Genomic DNA, 20,263 nt, shown 5'->3' with positions numbered 1-20,263 from the left:
GCGTAATCCAAACAAGACTAACTAATTTTATGGAGAAAAACGACCTGTGGCCGCACGAGATGGTCGGGTTCCGACCGGGCCTGTGCACACAGGACGTAATGCTCCGATTACGTCATGACATAATCGACTCGAAATTCAGAGACGCGAAGGTAATTCGGACTTCCGGTTATGATGTCACATCATATGACATCATCAGAAGTCAACCAGTCAGGTTTATAAACGTGACCTCCACTTTTATGGCTGCGGGCGTTTTGACCAAATTGACATATTGGTCCACCTGAAAGCAAACAGTGATGTTAACGCGCGAAAGGTTGAAGCAGTGTCTAAATGCGCGCATTAGAACAACGGGACACAGTTACTTCTTTAGGCACGCACTGTGTTCTTAAAACACTATGTGGGAGGCGGTAGTGACAGCGATGGGGCTGGGACAGGTAGGGCACCACCGCGGCGGAGGCTTTTCTGTCACCGAATTTTTTTATCTGTTGTAGGCCGTCATTGCGCCCTCCACCGCTTCGGTGGTGGACGGCGCTGTTGTTGCGGCACGCGTCTTTCTCTCACTCTTCCTTTTCTTCTCTATTTTCTCTTCTGTGTGCATGAGGCAGCAGAGGTGGTTAAGCTACAGAGCCAGTAGCAGGCCCGTGCATTTTCTTTTCCTTCTTCCTACAGCCACAACAACAACAACAACAGTATCACTTCAAGTCTTGCAAATTGCCACAACCATTCGACACCACCAGGATCTTGCCTGCGCAGGCGGCATCAATTTTGTCTCCAGCGTTTGGACGGGACGATGCACGCTTTTATGCGTCAATGACATGCAGGCCACACACCTCCAATCTACTTCGACCAGAGTAGCGGCTTATTGTACTTGTTGTTTCCCAAAACGCATCTCTCAGGCGCCGTTCGACAAGTGTCAATGGCATTTTATAATGACGCCAGTTACGAAATGGCATGTTGGGGCCAATGTCCCATTAAGAGGCAGTGGTAATTGAACGGAGAAGACTGGTCCCTTTGCTTGCATCTCGAAGTGACTTCTCCTTGTTATTGTTTCATGGCAGGTAATATTAAGAGCTAGACGTATTGAGGTGGTAGTGCGCCAATGAAACTACCAATGGTTACTCGTAGAAGGTTTTCGTATCCCCGTTAAAGGCTCGGCAATGAGATGAAGTGTTCCACCAGTGAAGCAGGTCCGGAACCAAAGATTTTGTTCTGAAGGATTCGCTGTACAGCTTGTGGCAGAGGGCACAGAACGTGTAGTACGTCCAGTTCCACACTTCGTACTTGCTTTTCCATTGGAAGTACCTGCTGTAGAGGCTGAAGCTATTGGCGACTTTTTCAAGGTATAGAGCCAGGTGCTTCGGCGACCGGAAACTTAGAACGTCAATGAATGATCCCGGTGGCGCCACGCGGCTGTAGTTGGCCCCCCCGAAGACCACGGGAACAATATCGTAGTTGAGGACCTTGAAAAACTTCTCTGTGACGTAATCCTTGCAGATGCAATTCTCGAAGGACAAGTAGAAAAAATAATGCGAGGCAAATAACTGGTAGCAATCTTCTTCCTTGCTGCGAGGGCACTCATATTCGCCGCATTCGCCATACACATCAACCAGCATGTACTTCTGCAGCTCACGCACGTACTCCTCGCGCTTTCCAGATGTATTGCAGCTGCTGACAGCCCATGCGGCCATCCTGCTCTTCTTTTGCCACAAACGCCTCAGGATACCATTGGAGTACACCTCACGGCCGGGTTCCTGGACACTCACCGCACCATAGGTGTCAAGAATGTCGGAATCCATCCTGCGAAGAGATAAATATATAGAGGGATACGAGATTCAAAGAGACATGCTGTTTCCACACTTTTGATTTTTTCTTTATGCATTGAACATTGTTATGGAAGCGACTGGTAAACTTACAAGGGAACTATAAATCAATGCATCAGTAGGCGCTTGTCATACGGCGGTCATAAAAGGTTAATCAGGTGATTAACGCCTATGAATGAAGGTACTTATTTCGGTTGCAATAAATACCGCAAGCAAATGAAGCAGATGCATCTCAACTAGGCAGTCAAAGGGCATGACATTCGACGCAGTGTCGCACAAACAAAGGTTGCTTCAAAATTTTAAAATTTAAAATTCTCTAGTTTATTCCTCAAGCAAAAGTTTACGTGGAGGGCAGGAAAAAAACTATCAAAACATCTTGAGGAGCCCAGCCTGACACCCCTACCACGCGGGCAGCAGAGAAGCCCGCGGCTGAGGAAAAACAGAATAATAAGATGAGAACATACATGATTCATAAAACATCGTTTGAAAAGGGGAAATTATAAATCAGTGAAAGTGAAGTTTCTATGTTATATTATTGTGCAAACACTGAGTGCAGTTCTCGTGGCGATATGCTGCTACGAAGACGAAGTAGTGTTGAGGAGAGCCAGGAAAAGGAAGAAGGAAATTGAGTTTGAGGGTTGCGCGTTCTTTTGGACCTTGCTTGGTGGTGTTTGTGCTACTGTCCCGCTTGCTGTGTGAACTTGGCCTGTAAAAGCTGGCAGAAAGTCCTTCTGGCCACGTTAAGGGCGTGCCATTGTGGTTGAGGTACCGGAGTAAAGATCGTAGACACTATTTTCAGCGCAGCTACAACTGGAGCATCGTAGGAGTCGTCGCATTGCTGGCCTTGAACCATTGACCGGTGCCATGCAACCTGCCTATGAACTGCCAGTAGCCCACAGTGACGCTGCAATCCAGGCTAGAGACCGGCCTGCGGGCGTAGGGACCGATTTCTCGTAACATTATCGGGAGCCCCGGACTTTCGCAGGAGCGACTGGTGAGAACGCTGACGAGTGGCTAACCCACTATCAACCGGTGAGGCGCTACAACCGATGGGATGCCGCTGCTCAACTTGAGAACGTGGTTTTCTTCCTGACAAATACCGCGTCAGTCTGGTTCGTAAACCACACGGACTCTCGGACAATCTGGGATTATTTTGTTACCCATTTGCGCCTGTGCTGTGGTGACTGCCTTACGCGGAAAAAACGCGCTGAACACTTGCTCGCACAAAGGGCTCAGCTACCGGGAGAAACGCGCGCGCCTCGAATCCCGAAGAGCGGACACCCGATTGTGACTCTTCTTGTCGCCAAAAGTTTCTACTAACATTGCATCCAATTCTTCGGCATTTCTACTCTTCTACCCCCCCTCCCCCCCTCCGGCAGTGCATACTGACGCCAGTGGTGTTGGCATCGGTGCTGTGTTGATTCAGCGTTATTGCGACAAGGAACATGTTATAGATTACGCCAGTCGCTCCTTAAACCTGAGAGCAATTACACAATTGCGCAAGATTGGCTCGCCGTAGTTTTCGCAGTTACGTGGTTTCGGTCATAGGTGTTACTGATAACCATTCCCTGTGTTGGCTGATCAACCTCTTTGACCCGCATGGCCCCCTTGCACAGTGGGCAATCCGTATGCAAAAAAAAAAAAAAATTGATTATACGTTGCCATACAAGAGCGTGCGCTGGCACGCTGACGAGGACAGTCTCGCACGTTTGGCGGTTGCGAAGACCGAAAGTGACGCCGACAAATTTGACGATTACATTGCTGCGGTATTATCTCCGTTCCTTGGTGCCCGCGCGTTCCGCACTGAGCAGAGGCAGGACGAGAAATCGAAGCCATTCTTTACCGCTGCACAGGTCTCTGCAGCTTCCCGTCCGTTTTTGTACGTAGCGTCCTTTTGTACAAGAAGGACAATTGTGGCACTAGCCTCTGCAACCTTCTGGTGGTACCCCACAGCCTACGATCCTCTGTTGTGTGCGCCATGCATGATGATCTCACTCCGGGACACCTGGGATCCGCGAGGATAGTCCATCGCATCCAAGAACGTTTCTATTGGCCGCGGATGCGGGAAACCACTGAGAAGTATTTGGTAAGCCGTGAATAGTATGCAAGTCAAAAACATCCCACTAATGCTCTCCTTGGTCTCTTACACCCTGTGAAGCCGCCAAGATATTTTGAGTCGGTTGGCGTAGACCCACTAGGGCTTTTTCCCCATTTTATGACTGTAACCGCTGGATCGTTATCTGCACTGATTATCACACGCGTTATTGTGAAACGGCAGCCCTTCCGTCAGCTACAGCACACCAGGTCTCCCTCTTCCTTTTACACTTCGTTATACTTCGCCGTGGGCAACCACGAGTATGGATCAATCAGCGACTGACGTCTCCAGTTTACCGCAAATGTTGTGGAAGAACTCCTGCGCTTGTGCACGACGCATTTGTGACACTCTAGACCTTATCATCCTCATGCAAGTGGACTTACCAAGCGAACAAACCGGGCAGTCACCAACACGCTTTCAATGTACATCGCCGCCGACTACAAGAACTGGGACTCTACTAACATTTATAAAACACGCATACAATACCGCTGAACAGGAAACAACACGTTACAGTCAGTTTTTTTCTTCAGTATGCCCGTCCTCCTCGAAAAACGCTCGACAGTATGCTTCCATTCTTCACAGACGCCGATCGTGTGGTTGCCTAGATCCTCTGGCGGGCTGAAGAAGCCCGCCGGATAGCCCGCCTGAGAACGCTCGTCTCGCAACAACGCTCTAAATACCGCTACGATGCCCATCAGCGCCCCGTCGCCTATCTCCGTGGCGGGTTGGTCTGGCTTTGGCGGCAAACACGGAAACGTGGTTTAAGCCAACAAATGCTTGCGCATTATGCCGGTCCCCACGTGATCTTGGACAAAATTAGTGACCGTACCTATCGGTTTGCGCGCCTCACCAAAAGTGGCCAACGTTTCACACGCACTGAGGTCCTCACGTGGCGAGACCCAAACCATGCCATCGTCGTCCTGACGAGTGACTCACCCGGAGGGCTTCGTCGAAGGAGGGGGAAGTGTTAAGGAAAAGTGTTCAATAAAGACAGGATAAAGGAAGAAAGAAAAGGAGTTCTAGGGGTGCGGTATCCGTTGGACCTTGTCTGGTGGCGCCTGTGCTAATGTCCCGCTTCTGTGTGAACCTGGCCTGTAAAACCTGCCAGAAGGTCTTCCTGGTCACGTTACGAGCGTGACAATGTCAGATGTCAGTCAATTGCTTGAATTATTCTATTTAGAAAGGTGGGTATTTTTAATTTCATCATCTGATGTTCACTTATGTTCTACACTTGGTTACACACCGCTTTTAGGATGGCGTACTTTATAACAAGAAAGTTTTCATTTAGCCGTGCTAGGCTTTGTATAGCATCATTATATTTATTAAATCAAATTTATACACACTTCATAGTTTGTAAGCATGCATTGATGAAACATGAATTATGTTGTGCTTCTTAATTCAACCTGCAGTATGAAAACGATATGGTACTTCACACGCGAGGCGTAAAGCTCTTTTTTGGAAGGCTGCAAGTTTGGTAATGTTTCCAGCTGTTATTTTTGACAGAAAAAAAACGCTTGACTTAATAAAGAAGAAAATAAAAATTATGTACGAGCATGTAAACAGAGGTAGAGAAAATTACCCCTGGTGTCGCATAATGCCGATCGTCCTTGACAGTTTATTAATAGTGTGGTTCACGTGATCATCCCATGTCATGTTTTGTGAAAAGTACACGCCAAGTGATTTAAAGTTTTCAGCCACTTCAATTTCTGTGTTATTTAACAAAATATGGGGCAATCGTACATGTGTGTGGCGGGGGTGAAATAAAACAGCATTCGTTTTACTATTGTTTAGTCTTAGGCAGTACATTTGACCCTCTCATTAATTTTAGACAGCGCTTTTCGTGTGACTACCCAAATCGATACATCTACCTGAAAAAAAAAAAGCTTCTGTCATCAGCATAAAAAATATTGTAGCGTTCTTGATGTTGCGACTTAAGGCAACGCTACTGCGACCAAACCACAATACACTCGACCAAGACAGCAGCTCCTCTACCACACACGTCTTCGTCCTCCTCCACTCTCAGCTCCTCTTCTTCATGCATCTAGTCTTAACATTTACCCCCCCCCCCCCCCCCCCCCTCTTTCGCAAACAAAGCCCTCCAGGCGAGTCAGGTGTTGTCACGAGTATGACACTTCTTCAGGCGGGCGACATGCGTAATCTCAGTGCGGTTTAATTGATGCAAACTACCTCATTCATGTAGCGGATGAATAGAAATGGTCCCAAAATGCTTCCCTGAGGGACACCTGTTATAATGCATTTTGTCGAGGAATGTTCTCCAATGATGACAAACTGAGAACGACATTGCAAAGAAGCTTTAAATAATTTGTGTGCGATCGCTCTTACGTGATAGTGATCAAGTTTCGCAATTACAATTTTATGATGTGATTAAGTCAAAGGATTTTCAAAAATTCAGAAAAAGCCCAAGTACTATATTTTTGCAGTCCATTTTTTCTAAAATTTATTCAATTCGGTCAAGTAATGCGAGGTTTGTAGATATGGTTTTGCGGAAACCATAACGTGAACACTTTATCAAGTTGATGCGGTGAGTAAAAGAAATCATGCGCTTAAAATATATTTTCTTCAAACCTTTGAACAACACAGGTAAGGTCGATATAGGACAGTAGCTGGACATGTAATTTCTATCACCCTTGTTTAATAAGAGTTACGTTTGCTATTTGCATATTTCGGTGAAAACGTCCTGTCGACCAACAAATATTGAAAACATGGGAAAGACAAAGTGCTAGTAGATCAATTGCGTGCTTTACAGGCTTCATTTCAATACTGCCTGGAGATACTGCTTTCCTATTAGTCAGGGTTCAAAATCTCGTTACAACCTCACTAGTTAAGACTGGCTCTAAAAATATGGTTTAGTTACTTTGCTGATTCATATATATTAGGTGAAAACTGTAGGTGGTAGCTTCACCGAGTGAAAAAAAGAAGTATTTGGATTCGTTGGCTAACTCAGCGCCTTGAATTTCTATACCATATTTAACAATTTTAATTACCGATTCTGATACACTAATAAATACGCTGTTAAGTGCCTTTTGAAACCCTTTCTGTGCGTCCCTGTGTAGAGTTAAACAGGCTAGAATAATATTGCTTCTTAGTATTACAAAGGTGTTTGGTCACAAAATTTATGTGGTTTTTGCGCTCTTTTAACGCCTCAAGGGATTTACTTATTTTTGTACGAAAGAGGGGATATCTGGCGCCACATAAAGGCCCATTTGTAATGACATAGGAGCAAATGGCAAGCGGCAGGCCACCAATGAAGAAAACTGTCTCTAGTAGGAATATCGGTTGCGTATGCGGCCATCCCATTCGCCTCATGGGATGGCATCGATCATGTTTTATGTTTTCTTTATATTATGGTGATGTCACAAAGTCAAGTGGCCTTGGTACCACTTCTTGATGCCATATGTTCGTCTTAAAATACCCGAAGCTCTCTAGCTCTGTTCAAGACCCTCACCAAATACTATCAGCCAAGGAAGCAGATCGGTCACGGCTCCAGCGACTAAGTACCTCCTATAAGGACCAGCGCTCTCGCTCGAATAGCCCTCCAAGGGCTTTCTTTTGCTTTGTGCGAGGGCCCTCCGTACATGGAGGAGCTTTCAAATGCCATGTAGGGGGTTACGCTCCCACCCTCTGTAATATTGGCAGTAAATGCTTCTACCACCACCGCCGCCGCCGCCGGCTGCCAGGCCACACTTCTGCGCTGCTATCACTTCAGGGAAACCACTTCTGGCCTCAGTTGAGAAGCTTCGCCCTCGTTCTTGTGTGCTGATCCTAAAATATTTAAGGCTGTCTTCACCTGCTTTGCAGCTGACGCATGCCATGGAGAGGAGCGCTTATTGCGAGTAGCTGAACGCATGGCACCCTCACGCAGTAGCGGAGCAAGTGGACGGATGCAGGGCGCGAAACCACTGCACTATGAACAAGGTGTACTTTTTTTTTTATTGACAAATAATTTATTTTCCCTGCATGCTAAAAGTTTGTCCTGCGTATTTTACGTTCCCATATGCGCCTTGCCTGCTTAACAGTTAAAAGCATTGCTGTTTGGCGCGCATCTCTGGTTGCTCTTTTTTTACTGACGCGTAACGAGAGAGCTTATGATTCGATACACACCGCGCATATCGTATTTGTGCAAAGAGTGAGCGCGTCGTAGTGGATTCGGGTTTATTTCTGACACCAATGCCGCATTGTCTTTTTTCTTGTGTGTTGCTACGATTCCGGCTTCATGGTGCTGTGCAATACTAAGCCTGGTCATCAAATGAGCCCGGTTGATTGGTTTTGTGCGAAAATGAATAACTGAGTTATTTCAATACCTTGTTTGTCTTAAAATTATAACGCGACGGTTAATTTTGATCAGGACCTTGAGAGTGAAATAACTAGAGATAGGGATTATTAAATAATCAGACATCAGAGCTCAAGAGGAAGTAATGCATGATCAAGAGGGTTAGGCTTGCATTTGTATAATACTAAAGAATCCTGGATAAGTGAATTTTCAATGGGATGTTGTAGAACAGATCTTTATCCTACTGATACACGTATTATAACAAATACAAGGTTTCGCATCGACCTTTAATGTGGGCTTCCCTCCACCATAAGGAGACCAGATGACAAAAGCCACAGAGTGCGCTGCACTATACGGCACTGGCTACCTTTGCGACGGTTGCGAGATATAGGGAGCGTTCGAATACTCGGTATTAGACGTCTACTTAGAAGGGGTAGCCGGATGGCCGCCATCTTGGGACACGTTTAAATTCTAGCGAAGGTATCCAAGAAGACTGCTTGGCTCAAGTCAACATCGATGCAGGCTACTTCGCTGTCTTAACATGGCGGACAGAGCGCGGGTCGCGCTGAGCGAGTCGTGTTCTTTGCAAGCGCCGGAGTACAGATATACACGACCTTTCAAACGTGAGTCATTACGAGAATGTGTACGCTAGCTATTTCAGCGGTTTTCATTGGCGTGAGATTCATAGCACTGCAGAATCTTCAATCGCGCAGAGCAAGGCGTGTCGTTGAGAGCTTTGCTAAAAGTTGGATCATGGATGCTGTTGGCCTGTTTGCTGCAGATCGGTTTTTAATTTCACGTGGACGGTTGCTTGAGCCTTGAATTTATCGACAAACTCTTCGCTCATTGGGCACCTCGCCGGGCGTCAGAACGCATGTTTGCGGCACGCAGATGTTTGTTTCTTGCTGTAGCGGCCGTATCAAACTCCTCCGTGCATTTTCAGTTAATCTAGGAAGAACAAACTCGCCTGACGATGCCGGTTTGTTGCACATTAATTTTACTTTGCTTGTAGATTATTGAAAGATTTTGCTGTTTTTGGTTTCCTCTTCTAATGAGCGCAGACGACAGACGTAATAACACGGAAAGTTCTCTCTTGAGTTATCTCAAGTTTTTAGCCGCTTGTATATTTTCATGCTTACAGGACAGTGTGGACGAATAAATCCAAGAAGAATGTATACCTCAGCATTATAAATTAAGAAGTACAAGCGTCCCTGTCGTTCTATTCTATCAAGCCGTGAGCACTGAGCTTGCCCGTTGTACGAGCAGTACTGCTACAGTAGACCGACCGATAGTCGATTTACAAAGTGATGATGAAACATGCAAAATTATTGCTGCGAAAAATCTGCAAATGTTTTTCACCTGTATTTTCGCAAAGTTTTAAACAGGGAACGTTATAATAGTTGTTCAAATGTTTTCGTTAATCGATTGTGCCGTGAGGTGGCGTGAGGTGTAGACGCGTTCCATTACACGAATTCCATTCCTTTGTAGCCGTATGGCTGCGCTTGGGTGGATGCAATGAGTAATTACTCCCTTATAACAAAACTACTCCACCTTGGGGGATTCCCCTAAATATTTGACCAACACCATTCCCACTTCGAGTTATAGATCAATTCGCTCTCGCCCTACCATCTGTTCTGCTGACCGTCCTGGTTAGCTCAGTCGGTAGAGCGACTGCCCCGGAAAGGCGGTGGTGCCGGGTTCGATTCCCGGATCAGGACGAATTTTTCTTTAACTACGAAGTTTCTGAGAAAGCTGTATAGCTTTCCTTTGTAGCCGTATGGCTGCGCTTGGGTGGATGCAATGAGTAATTACTCCCTTATAACAGTTCCATATTATATGATTTAAATCGGCCCTATCATTACATTTCTCTGCAATTGTATGAGTATTGTCTTTCGTAATAGAAGCTGCATAATTGGGGGTTTGGAAATGAGTTAATTTGGAGTCGTCCCCAAACCAATAAATTTATTTCCAGACAGAAATCACAGCGCGTTGTCCGTGAGAATACCTTCAGCCATTGGGCGGCACGGAAGTGAAATCATCCAGCCAATGATAGTGATAGATATCGAATAGCCTATCATTTTTCATTGGTCTATAGCTAATATAGCACTTGAGATACATGTGATGCCAAATGACATCCATGTTTTCTCGCTCAATATACAGACTGGTACAAAAGGTAAAATAATTAGAGGGTCCCTAAGATGTCTCCGAAGAAAGCGGCGAAAGCCTAGTTATAGAAAAGCCTAGTTTCGCAGTCGTGATGAGTCACGCCTAGTCATTGTAGCGATCACCCCCATAGCTAAACCTTTGTACTCATTTGAAATAAGCTGCGGTCATATAAAGTCATCGTGTGACATATTGGTCGTTTCGTAGTCATGATGAGCCTTGCCTAGTGCTTGTAGTTATTACCACGCATAGCTAACCACGTTTACTCCTTTACAATTAGTCGCGGACATTAAAAGTTGTAGTTTGACATTGTGTTCCTTTCGTAGTCATTAGCAATCATTACAAGTCACGCCTAGCTATTGTAGTCGTTACCACGCATCGCTAAGTAACTTTACTCAATAATTAAGCAGTTGCGGTCATTCCGAGACATTGTTTGACATATTAGTCATTACAAGACATTTTAGTCCTTATGATTTATCATTATTAGTCCTTAGCATTAGTCATTAGCTTTATCGATGTCAATAACTTTTATTAATTACCTTTCACTATCAATCGTTTTTATTTTCAAATCCCCCGCCTCATACGTCCGCTATTTGCGCGTGACACATCAGCGCACAGATGCTACGTACAGATCATGCACACAGCTCCCGCGCACAGTTTCGCTCAATGAGCCTAGAAGGGGTTTGTCCCTAAAACCTAGGGTTTACAGAGTGATACCGCCCTTCAATCTGCAAAGCATCGCTGCCCAACTTGGCTTGTTAATTTACTTCTTTTCTCCTCCCTCGTTGAAGTCAGAAATCAAAGAAAATATTGCTAAAAGAGACGCGCTGTTGTTGCCGGCGCCTCAGCTATGAAGGCGGCGGGCTCGCCTGGCCCGGCCGGAGACCGGGGCCATTAATGGCAAAGCACTGCTTGACGTCGTTGACGCCAGGAGATTTAATGGGCGGAAACTCCGAAAAGCGCCCGCCACCGCGCGTCCAGCCATAGCCTGGTCGCGCGTGGGCCGAAAGTAGGAGTTTTTATAGATTGGTTTGTGGCGTTTAACGTCCCAATGCGACTCAGGCTATGAGAGACGCCATGGTGGAGGGCTCCGGAGATTTTGACCACCTAAGAGTTTTTAACGTGCGCTGCATCACACAGCATAGGGGCACATTTCTCTTCGCCGCCATCGAAAACCGGCCGCCACGGCCGGGATTCGAGGAATTTTTAAAACCTAATTTTAAGTTATTTGGCAGCTTATGAGGATTTGGACGCGATTGCACGTTCAGTGGCATTTTGCTCTTCATAATTCAAGGATCTGATAACCAATTCCTGGGTCCCCTTTGAGGGACTCTTTAATAATAATCTTGAAGCCCTACGGAACTCACCTGTAGGTGAAGGTCCAGTTGAATGTTTCCTTGAGACCGGTGAATGTTTCCACAGGGGTGTGCCAGGGAGGCTCGAGGGACCAGAAGACCCATTTCTGGAACGGACTCCTTTGTTCTGGCATGAGGCTGGGGATCAGGTCGTGAGCGTAGAATACCACAGCGTCGCTGATATTTAGCGTACGACGGTCGTTGGTAATGTAACAGCGGTCGGAGCAATCAGCGGTCTGGAGCTCAGGATCTCCCACGTCTAAATCAGAAAACCAGTCGCCATAGATTTTAGTCCAGAAGAGGATCCTTGGCAGATCGGGCCTCAATCGGCGGTGGAACGAATTCCAAGCCCGTTTATCCATCAGACTGCCTGTGAGAGGATCCAAATATTACATCATCCCTTCTGACCGTAGACATCATATGTTATTATTTCTTGACGTATCAAGCTACAGACAAGATGCGTGCAATTAATATGCCGATGACAGCCGTTGCAGTGAAGTGTGGTATTCTTCAAGCTTTCTGTTCACACATGATTCTTGTGCGCGACACGCATCAAGTAAGACCACGAAAGAATATAAACGAGTAGATGTGTCGCATGCTTCACACGTACAACGCAATGCGATGGATTTAACGCAAAAGTTCACCTTCTCTTCAGTGCCGCATCAAGCGTTAGAATCCTAGCTCTGTATTTTTGCGGACATTCTGGTGACGCGTGTGCGCGCTGGAGACGACCTCAACATTTTATTCGACAAATTTGAGTATTTAGAAGCTGTCGTAAGGAAAACGTTTTCTTTCTGCTCTGCCACGGTCATTTAAACTTAGGGATTACTACCTGAAGTCAGAAACACTGCAATCCTACAGAATTCAGAATGAATTTGGACAATATATGTCGCGGTGTGACACTATCAAGCTAATTTTCCCGGTGGCCAATGAATCGTAAAAGAGTTAGCTCAGTATCATTGTTCGAGATCAATGTGATGGAGCGGTCGTGCTTTAAAAGTAATCGCATTTTTTTAGCTCCGGTTTAAGATAGCACTGTTGGGATATAATTCGCCCTATGAAATTGGAGGAAGACACAGTTTCTTTGCATCTACCCTTTCCCATAATTTTACATGGGGTTCCAGTTTGCTTACTGTTAGTTATGTATCTGTCACTTCTTCTTTTATGCATAGATTTCCACGAAAAATGCGTTGGCGGATTCCTGATTGGTTTATGCATTTCCTGAACGCTCTACTTTGTGTCAGCATAGTGAAAAGGTGCAGTTGGATAGTTAAAAAGGGCTATAAAATATGCAGCAGTGGTGGATTTAGGTACCCTTGGCAATCGCCGTATATTACAATGGCCATCACTGGTTTCTGAGGTGAACAACTTTCATAAAAGACGAATAACACTACGAGAACACTCCCTAGTGCGTAATGTAGCAGTTGCTGCACGTGACTACGATCGTTGGCGAATTAGAAACAAGCGTAGTTTTATTTTCTCAACAGTTTGGCCAGTGAACGTTGCCCCCTCAATTGAACCTCAGATGCTGCGAGAAACTGAGGACGAACGGAGTGAATTAAAAAGTTCCGGCATAGGATTCCTGAGCCATGCTAAAAACGAGGAAACTGAAACTCCCGAAACAGAAAACTCCTCGTGCCAACACAACTACAGATAAATTTAACTGGAAATTCAGGTGTTTTGAAATTGAACTGCTAATTACATTTCTCACTGTGCAGTGAAAGCAACGTCGTAGGAATTTCGGTTTCAATGTGCTTTGGACTCCCTTTACTCGTTTTTCCTTTCTGGAGTACAGCAGCATACGTACAACATTTCAACGTGCGTAGCACCACATCACCCTATGCACCATTATAGCTTATTCAGGTGTCTAAGTTTCTCCTCTGCAAACGCAGAAATGAGCCCGAGGATGGTTGTTGCAAACATTGAAATAAGTGGTATAGATAGTCTCACCCTTACCGATTCATTTTCGACTTTACTGGCCTCAACTTTTTAGATTTTCGCAAATACTGGCCGGTTTTAAATATGATGGTTGCTTTCATGCTGCCACCCCTTACAGAGGAAATATAAAGACTAAAGTTTAGCGCTGTATTCTTGCCACAGTGACAACTAGATATGTATTTCGCGTCTTGCCAGCACGCAGTGGGGTGATGCTTGTGTTGATCACGTGATGCGCGAGGCGCGCTTTTGCGATATTTCTTCAAAATAAACCGACAACACTTTGTCATGTCACACGAAGCGTCGCCATACCTCGGGTTCTGTTTGTCGTGAGTCCAAAACCCCATGTAGCCATTAAGTCCTAAAGAAGGTGGTAACGTAGTTTGCGCCTGCCGTTACTTGAGGGCACTGATGCGGAATCGCGAAGTATACAACCTTCTCTCGCTCACTCTCGAAAGCCCGATGCAGAACAGCAGCGTCGAGCGGTTTAGACCCTTCCACGTCGCTCGACATCCAGGAAATAATGCATGCTTGAAAGTCGTGCGCCATACGCCACTCGCAGTAACCCCGCTGCAGTGGCACGCAATATCTTGTTCTAAAAGGGGTCATAAGATCCGCGTCAGGAACGAAACCTGCTGTTCCGGAATGAGATTCGGGCAGTTGCATCGGCAGAAAACCACCAGGCTTCGCTGGTATGTAAATAATACGTTCGTCATTCATCATACAGAAATAGGTGGCCAATCGCGTTTCGGGGCTGCGGATGTCGCACTTATAATGTTTAGACCAGAAGAGGATTCTGGGCTTCTAGCAGCGATGGAGTGTATTGTGACCCCATGTTTCTACAACATCGCCTGTGAAAGGAATCTAAAGAAATACATCGTGTATCCTAATAGAAAACGGGTATTCATCGGATAAGCTTCAGAAGATGTTTCAATGCATGCATGCTTTTTAATGAACTCATAAATTATTTAATGTAACGTAATAAATATGTTATATATAACCATAAGCGTATATAAATACGGTTCAATATTTTAGATACGCACCAACTAGACCAAATGGTTACATTTGTTAAAGTTCTTTAATATGTTTCACACATTCTGTCCGTGTGCCAAATTAGTTCACAATTAGCTGATGCAGAAACAGCCTAATTTCAAAACTGAGTGTGTCAACTTCATGCATAGATTTACGACAACTCCATCAAACAGACGGAAAGCCCTACTTTGGCTTCAGAACAGCATACGTCGGCATCACTTTATTCCCAGAGTTCTGTTTGGGTATATACTTCTTGCCAGACTCGAACAGTGGTGTTTGACTTTTTATTGTGGGAATCAATGTTCCGTGACTCTGGACGCATTGTGACACGAATAAATACTCGTTTTGTTTCCTAAGGAAATAGAAAGTGGAATGCTATACCAAGTAAAATTGTTAACATTGCTAACTCTGATGTATTTTTCCAAAAAGCTGAACGTTTTTTTCGACGATAAAATTGATGTTATTTGACTGTGGGGGTTTTCAGTTTCTTATTTGCACTGTTGCTATGTGGGAGTGACTTGAACTACTCCTCTATGAGCCTGAAGAACGGTTACAGTATTAATAAAAAAAAAAACTACAAGACTTTGGTTGAAGTAAGTGTCAGTGGTCGCCATATATTGTAAATGAATATTTGCATTGAGCTCACTGGAGACACTTTACATACGTCGATCGGCTTGAAAACCAGTGGTCATTCATCTAGGGCGTACACTATTAGGGGAGATACAAAGAATACCTTGGAAAAACTACACTAATCCTGTCCTAGCATTTATTATGTTTGTGGTCTTCCGGGCTATCATTATGAAACACTGGTATACCTGTAACGACTTGCCTGCACCTGTTCAGCGGCTCGCGTACCTTTTGTGCGGATCCAAGTTTGTATAATGAAGTATTGTTAGCGTCATTCCGCCATACACCCTTCTCTGGGAGAGCTGTTATGTGGCTTATACTTTCGGAGCAGCTCCGCACGCACCTCAATCCACTTCTACGTCGCACCGCATCTTGCTTGCTAGCTATGCTTCCCCCTGAACCAGTGAGGTGGCGAGCGCCCCTTTCAGCACTAAATCAAAGTGGCTATTTTTACGCAGCGAAAACAGCAATAGTATTTTTGCATTATCTAAAGACCCGGTAACGGTTTACGTAGACTTCAGGGTTTATGCCGAGATTCACAATAGTGTGGCCGACAATCAGAAGATGCCAACTATCAGAGCTTTTATCAACAATCAGGATCATTTGGGGACGTCATCGAATGCAGTGACGGATTCGCAATGAGCTTGAAGCTACTACCTTGCTGGAAGACCTCACGAAAGAAGCGTGACAGATACTGTGCGTTTCCTTTCCTGTGAACCAATTTTTGTATATAGGAGCGAGCACTCTATTAAATACACTCTCCCTGTCAATGCCAAAACATAGACACCTGGAAACGAAGCCCATGAGTGAAAAGAGGTGGCGAATGGTCTCCCGCTGAAATCGTCTACATCACCGAAAACCAACATTTTCGCCAAACATTAGCTAACATTGTATGAATCGCAGAAATATGTTTGTAAGATTCACTATTCACGTTTCTTTATTTTTCCATATTCTCGTTTGTAACTGCTCCCCTCTTTAATGCCTCCGACCCTGAGGGTGCAATGATTAAATAAATAAATAAATAAATAAATATAGCCCCACCTCCCTCATTGCACCATATGTTGATACAGTAGAACATCTTAGACTACAGAGAATAAATTTTTAACCACGCCAAAAACAACTAACCTCCACAAACTCTATAGACAGGACGAGAATATAGGTGAACATATTCTATAACCTTCATATTTTAAACAAAAATAATCTAACAAAATCACCCAGGTTACTACCATTGATGGGAGCAAGCACCACGTTCAAGTAGACCATATATCTCTTAGGAGTGCCATGGAAAAACTCATAAAATGTGAATAGTGGCACACCTTCAAAGTATTATCTTTTATAAGCGTTTCGCCTCTGTCTCGCTTGTGCCCAGCGTTCTGACGACGATGACAATGAACCTTCCACTTAATAGCAGCGATGATCCGTCTGGATTATACTTACAAATTTAATATACATTTTTTTTTCTAAACAAAATCCTTGTTTCATTAACTACTATTCCTATCACCTCAAAGGTTTTCCTACTCATTTTAGCAACGCTAATTCCTAATTAAGAAGTTACATATCATAAGTCTAAATAGACATGATGAATTCTATTCTTACACCCGCAATAAACTCCGGCCAATCCGCCACTGTGGGTATGTCCCATGTGTAGTGAGAATGAAGAAGTAAAGAAGAAGTAAAGACGAAGTAAAGAAGAAGTAATGAAGTAAAGAAGAAGAAGAAGACAACGAAGCTAGCGGTGTCAAATTCAAGAGGCCAACAACAACAACAACAAAGTCATACGGTGCCCGAACACTCTTATGCACCTTGGCATAGGGTGGATGTGCTGCTGTTCTGTGTACCCTTAAAAAGTGCGCATCAACGGGGGCAGTGTGATCAGAGCACCCTTTAAAAATGCTGAGGCATGACAACCGTTTCTTCAGCAGTTTAGAACTTATGGCCATTTATGTTTTACAATGCACGCACCATTCGATTTAAAATTCATTTCGCCGCCACTGGTAGTGCCACTTTTCCCAGTCCGCCCACCAGCTTGATCACATGTCTCCACTTTCACTGGGCGAATGTAGTTCTTGCTGGCATACTGCGAGAAGAAGACGTAAGCAGCCAACGCTAGTGTCACAAGTGCACCAGCCCAAAGCCTCCGCCGCACCATCAGATCTGCTATACGTCGTTTGAACTCGGCAAGAGGTCCTGCAAGAATGGCAGAACTTATCAGGCAAAACCTGGAGGAAGGTAATGGTCACATTAAACGCGATGTCTTTCAGCAAAGGAGAGTTCAGTCGTTCAGACCAGTGTACCTAATAATTTTTATGCATATAAGGCCGATTAGCTTTTGCGTTGTAATCGTCCTGTATACGTGCCTGTTTCGCATTAAGATCTTTCAAACAAATAAACCAGCGGCTACTCTCTCTCAGAAATTTCATGTACTGTGAGCTGCTGTCTTATAAGTACCAGACAGCTGAACGGGTGGCGCCGCCTCTCGGTGCAGCGCTCATTGCTGGCATGCGCCGGCCCCAGCCGGCTCATTGCCTGCGTATTGGAGCGCGCTGTTTGTCGTTGGTTTGTGTGGAAATCGGAAATCCGAATGTTTAGATGATGTTGTGCGAGAATATGTCCTCAGGAGAGCAGAACGTTTGGCTAGTGTGTGAATATGTCCGGTAAAACGAAGTCTGGCCAAACAAGGCTGGCGAAACGTGGTGCGTTGTTAGCTGCACTGGCATCGCGAACTCGTCGGACGCTTTTAAATCGATTCATTTCTACGGGTGCCCACACAAGCATGAGTGGCGGGTGACATAAGCACTGTTCTTTGAAAGACAGAGGCATGCATCTACGAATTTGGTTACAGTGTGGTCGCGGAAAGCGCCGGATTTTTTAAAAATATTTCCTTCCCCAGGAGTGACGGCACAAGCGTCTCAGAGACGAAGTCGCACTCCTTCATCTCTAGTCACTTATTGACAATTGGAAATCGAAGAAGCTTGACAACGCAGGCTGAAACGCTAGTATTGTCCCGCCTGCGTTCAAGAAGACTCCAGCACGGAAAAGGAAAATGCAGCCACCATCGCCTTTCGGGCCGCGTTACGAGCTTCAATGATGGGCAGAGACAATGTTTGTGCAGCTACTTTCGCTGACATAGTTATAGAGAATCCTTTTTTCTCTTAACAGAAAGAGCAGATAGCAGGCATGGACAATTCCTATTAACATGATCTTGTACGTCCTTTTTCCTCTCTTCGTTTGTCAACCTCTTAAAATTTGTTAACATTTGTTTGTGGCATCTCTGTCTCGCCTAATAAAATCACTTATTTCAGAACTCATTCAATACCGCATGGTCACAAAATCTGCTATCAGCTTCATACAAAAGGCGAACGAGAAAAAAAAATACATTTTATTCGTTGGAAATGAGCATGAGCGTAGCTTTTTTTGTTTAATTTCGAAGGCACGCAGATTGCCGTTTAGAGTTTTAATAGGTTCCTCACATATTTCTTCTCAAGTAGCAAATATATTTTTTTTTATTTCACATTCACGTTGTACTTGACACGAGTTTACGTTTTTTCTCAGCAGTGCCCATTTCCTGGCCCGCCTAAATACAGTGTTTCTCATTCGCGTTTTAGTGAACCAGAGATTTCCTGATTATGGTGCAGTAAGGCAAGACCGATTTACCTCTCAGAAATTTCTTATATGGCCAATGCTGTAAACAAGCGGCAGTGTGGCAAGCTGCAGTGACAAGGTATGTAAAAGGAATGACTTTCAGTTATCCGGAATCCTTGGTGTGCAAATAGAAAACTACCTATACGGTCGTATCCCCTCACACTTATCAGGTATCGCGGTCAGGTATCGGCCCCAAAAGTTCGTGGTACGCTGAGAAAGTAAATCACCTTAGCGAACGAGCCATAAGAGAAATTCCTTTAACAATAGAAAGCCTTCTTAGTTGTCGGTGGCTTATCTTACAACACATCACACTGTCGGATTTTTTTTTTGAATTGTATTTAACAGTTTGGCAGTATTGGACTACTGCCTTCAAATGCTCAAGGCAGCTGCGGTCAATCACATTGAACTTCCTGCGCTGGGAGAACGCCTAAATAAGCAAAAGCTAAATACTCCCAAGACCCCTCTTTCCTACCAGGTGCGCGAAAAAATAGGGCCGCTCATAGCAGGGAAATTATTTGTTTTTCTTTTCGCTACCTCCGCAGCATGTCGATAGAAACGTATATATATCATAACATTTTCTAAGTCAATTATCCGCAGCAGCTCAGACGTGTTCAACTAAAGCATTGTCGTATACCGGGTGTCCCAGCTAACTTGAACCAAGGGTTACAAAATAATATATTTGAGGTAGGTTGTGAAACCAGTTGCATACAACTACCAGCCTGCTTGCGCACTACAGGCAATTTTTTGTTTTGCAATTAGTTAATTGGCTAATTATTTTAATTTTTATAATTTAATAAATATTCACCTTAGACCAAAAATGTGAATTGGAAAGTTGTAGAGCACCTTCAGAAACCCCCATTCCATTAATTACGATAAAGAAAGTCTCACGTGTATCTTTTTCTCCGGGCTCAAAAGAAAGCCCGCGAAATACAAATAATACCACGTGACTAGCGCATTTGAGCGCAGCGATCGTGGTGCTCTCAGTCGTGGTTTGAGCGAACGAAATCAGCTGCGGCCGTGACCCGATGGTCCCGTTGCAGCGGCAGGCAGAAATGTTGGCGATGGTTGGAGCGAGCTCGAGCTCGCCCGTCGTCCCCGCGATCTTGGCCAGGCCTGTGCACCGCAGCAGCCTACATCACGACAGGCGGATGACGATAAAACCGGCAAATGAAGGTGCAGCGCTAATTTTAGTCGAGTCACATGATGTCATCTCGCCCCTTTACCCAAGCCTGTATGCGCAGATTCAGTGGCTGATACCTTATCGCTCATACGTTTGCCGTAAAGTTCGCTGATGGGAGAGAAGGAG

The 20,263-nt window shown here is 44.8% G+C and overlaps 1 protein-coding gene across 1 annotated transcript; it reads right to left on the bottom strand.

The window, feature by feature from the left end:
- Positions 1-772: 772 nt before the first annotated feature.
- On the bottom strand, positions 773-17,497 carry LOC146199843 (alpha-(1,3)-fucosyltransferase C-like). Its single transcript, XM_084595259.1, has 3 exons — positions 17,278-17,497; positions 11,734-12,091; positions 773-1,794 (listed from the first exon to the last, which is right to left on the bottom strand). Exons 1-3 carry the CDS (start codon positions 17,462-17,464, stop codon positions 1,113-1,115), a joined length of 1,227 nt encoding a protein of 408 aa, XP_084451385.1. The 5' UTR covers positions 17,465-17,497; the 3' UTR covers positions 773-1,112.
- Positions 17,498-20,263: the final 2,766 nt, after the last annotated feature.

The sequence above is a fragment of the Amblyomma maculatum genome, chromosome 2, assembly GCF_055883805.1.
Source record: "Amblyomma maculatum isolate TAMU_Amacu chromosome 2, ASM5588380v1, whole genome shotgun sequence".
Lineage (NCBI taxonomy): Eukaryota > Metazoa > Arthropoda > Arachnida > Ixodida > Ixodidae > Amblyomma > Amblyomma maculatum.
Note: the sequence above shows the minus strand (reverse complement) of the source record. Positions and strands in the feature narration are given on the sequence as shown.

Excerpts from the sequence above, each read along its gene's own strand:
- LOC146199843 (XM_084595259.1), bottom strand. The coding sequence starts at position 17,464 with ATGGTGCGGCGGAGGCTTTGGGCTGGTGCACTTGTGACACTAGCGTTG. Across the intron at positions 12,092-17,277 it reads AATGAATTTTAAATCGAATG|GCAGTCTGATGGATAAACGG; the intron begins GTGCGTGCATTG and ends ATCCTCTCACAG. Across the intron at positions 1,795-11,733 it reads AACTGGACCTTCACCTACAG|GATGGATTCCGACATTCTTG; the intron begins GTGAGTTCCGTA and ends ATCTCTTCGCAG.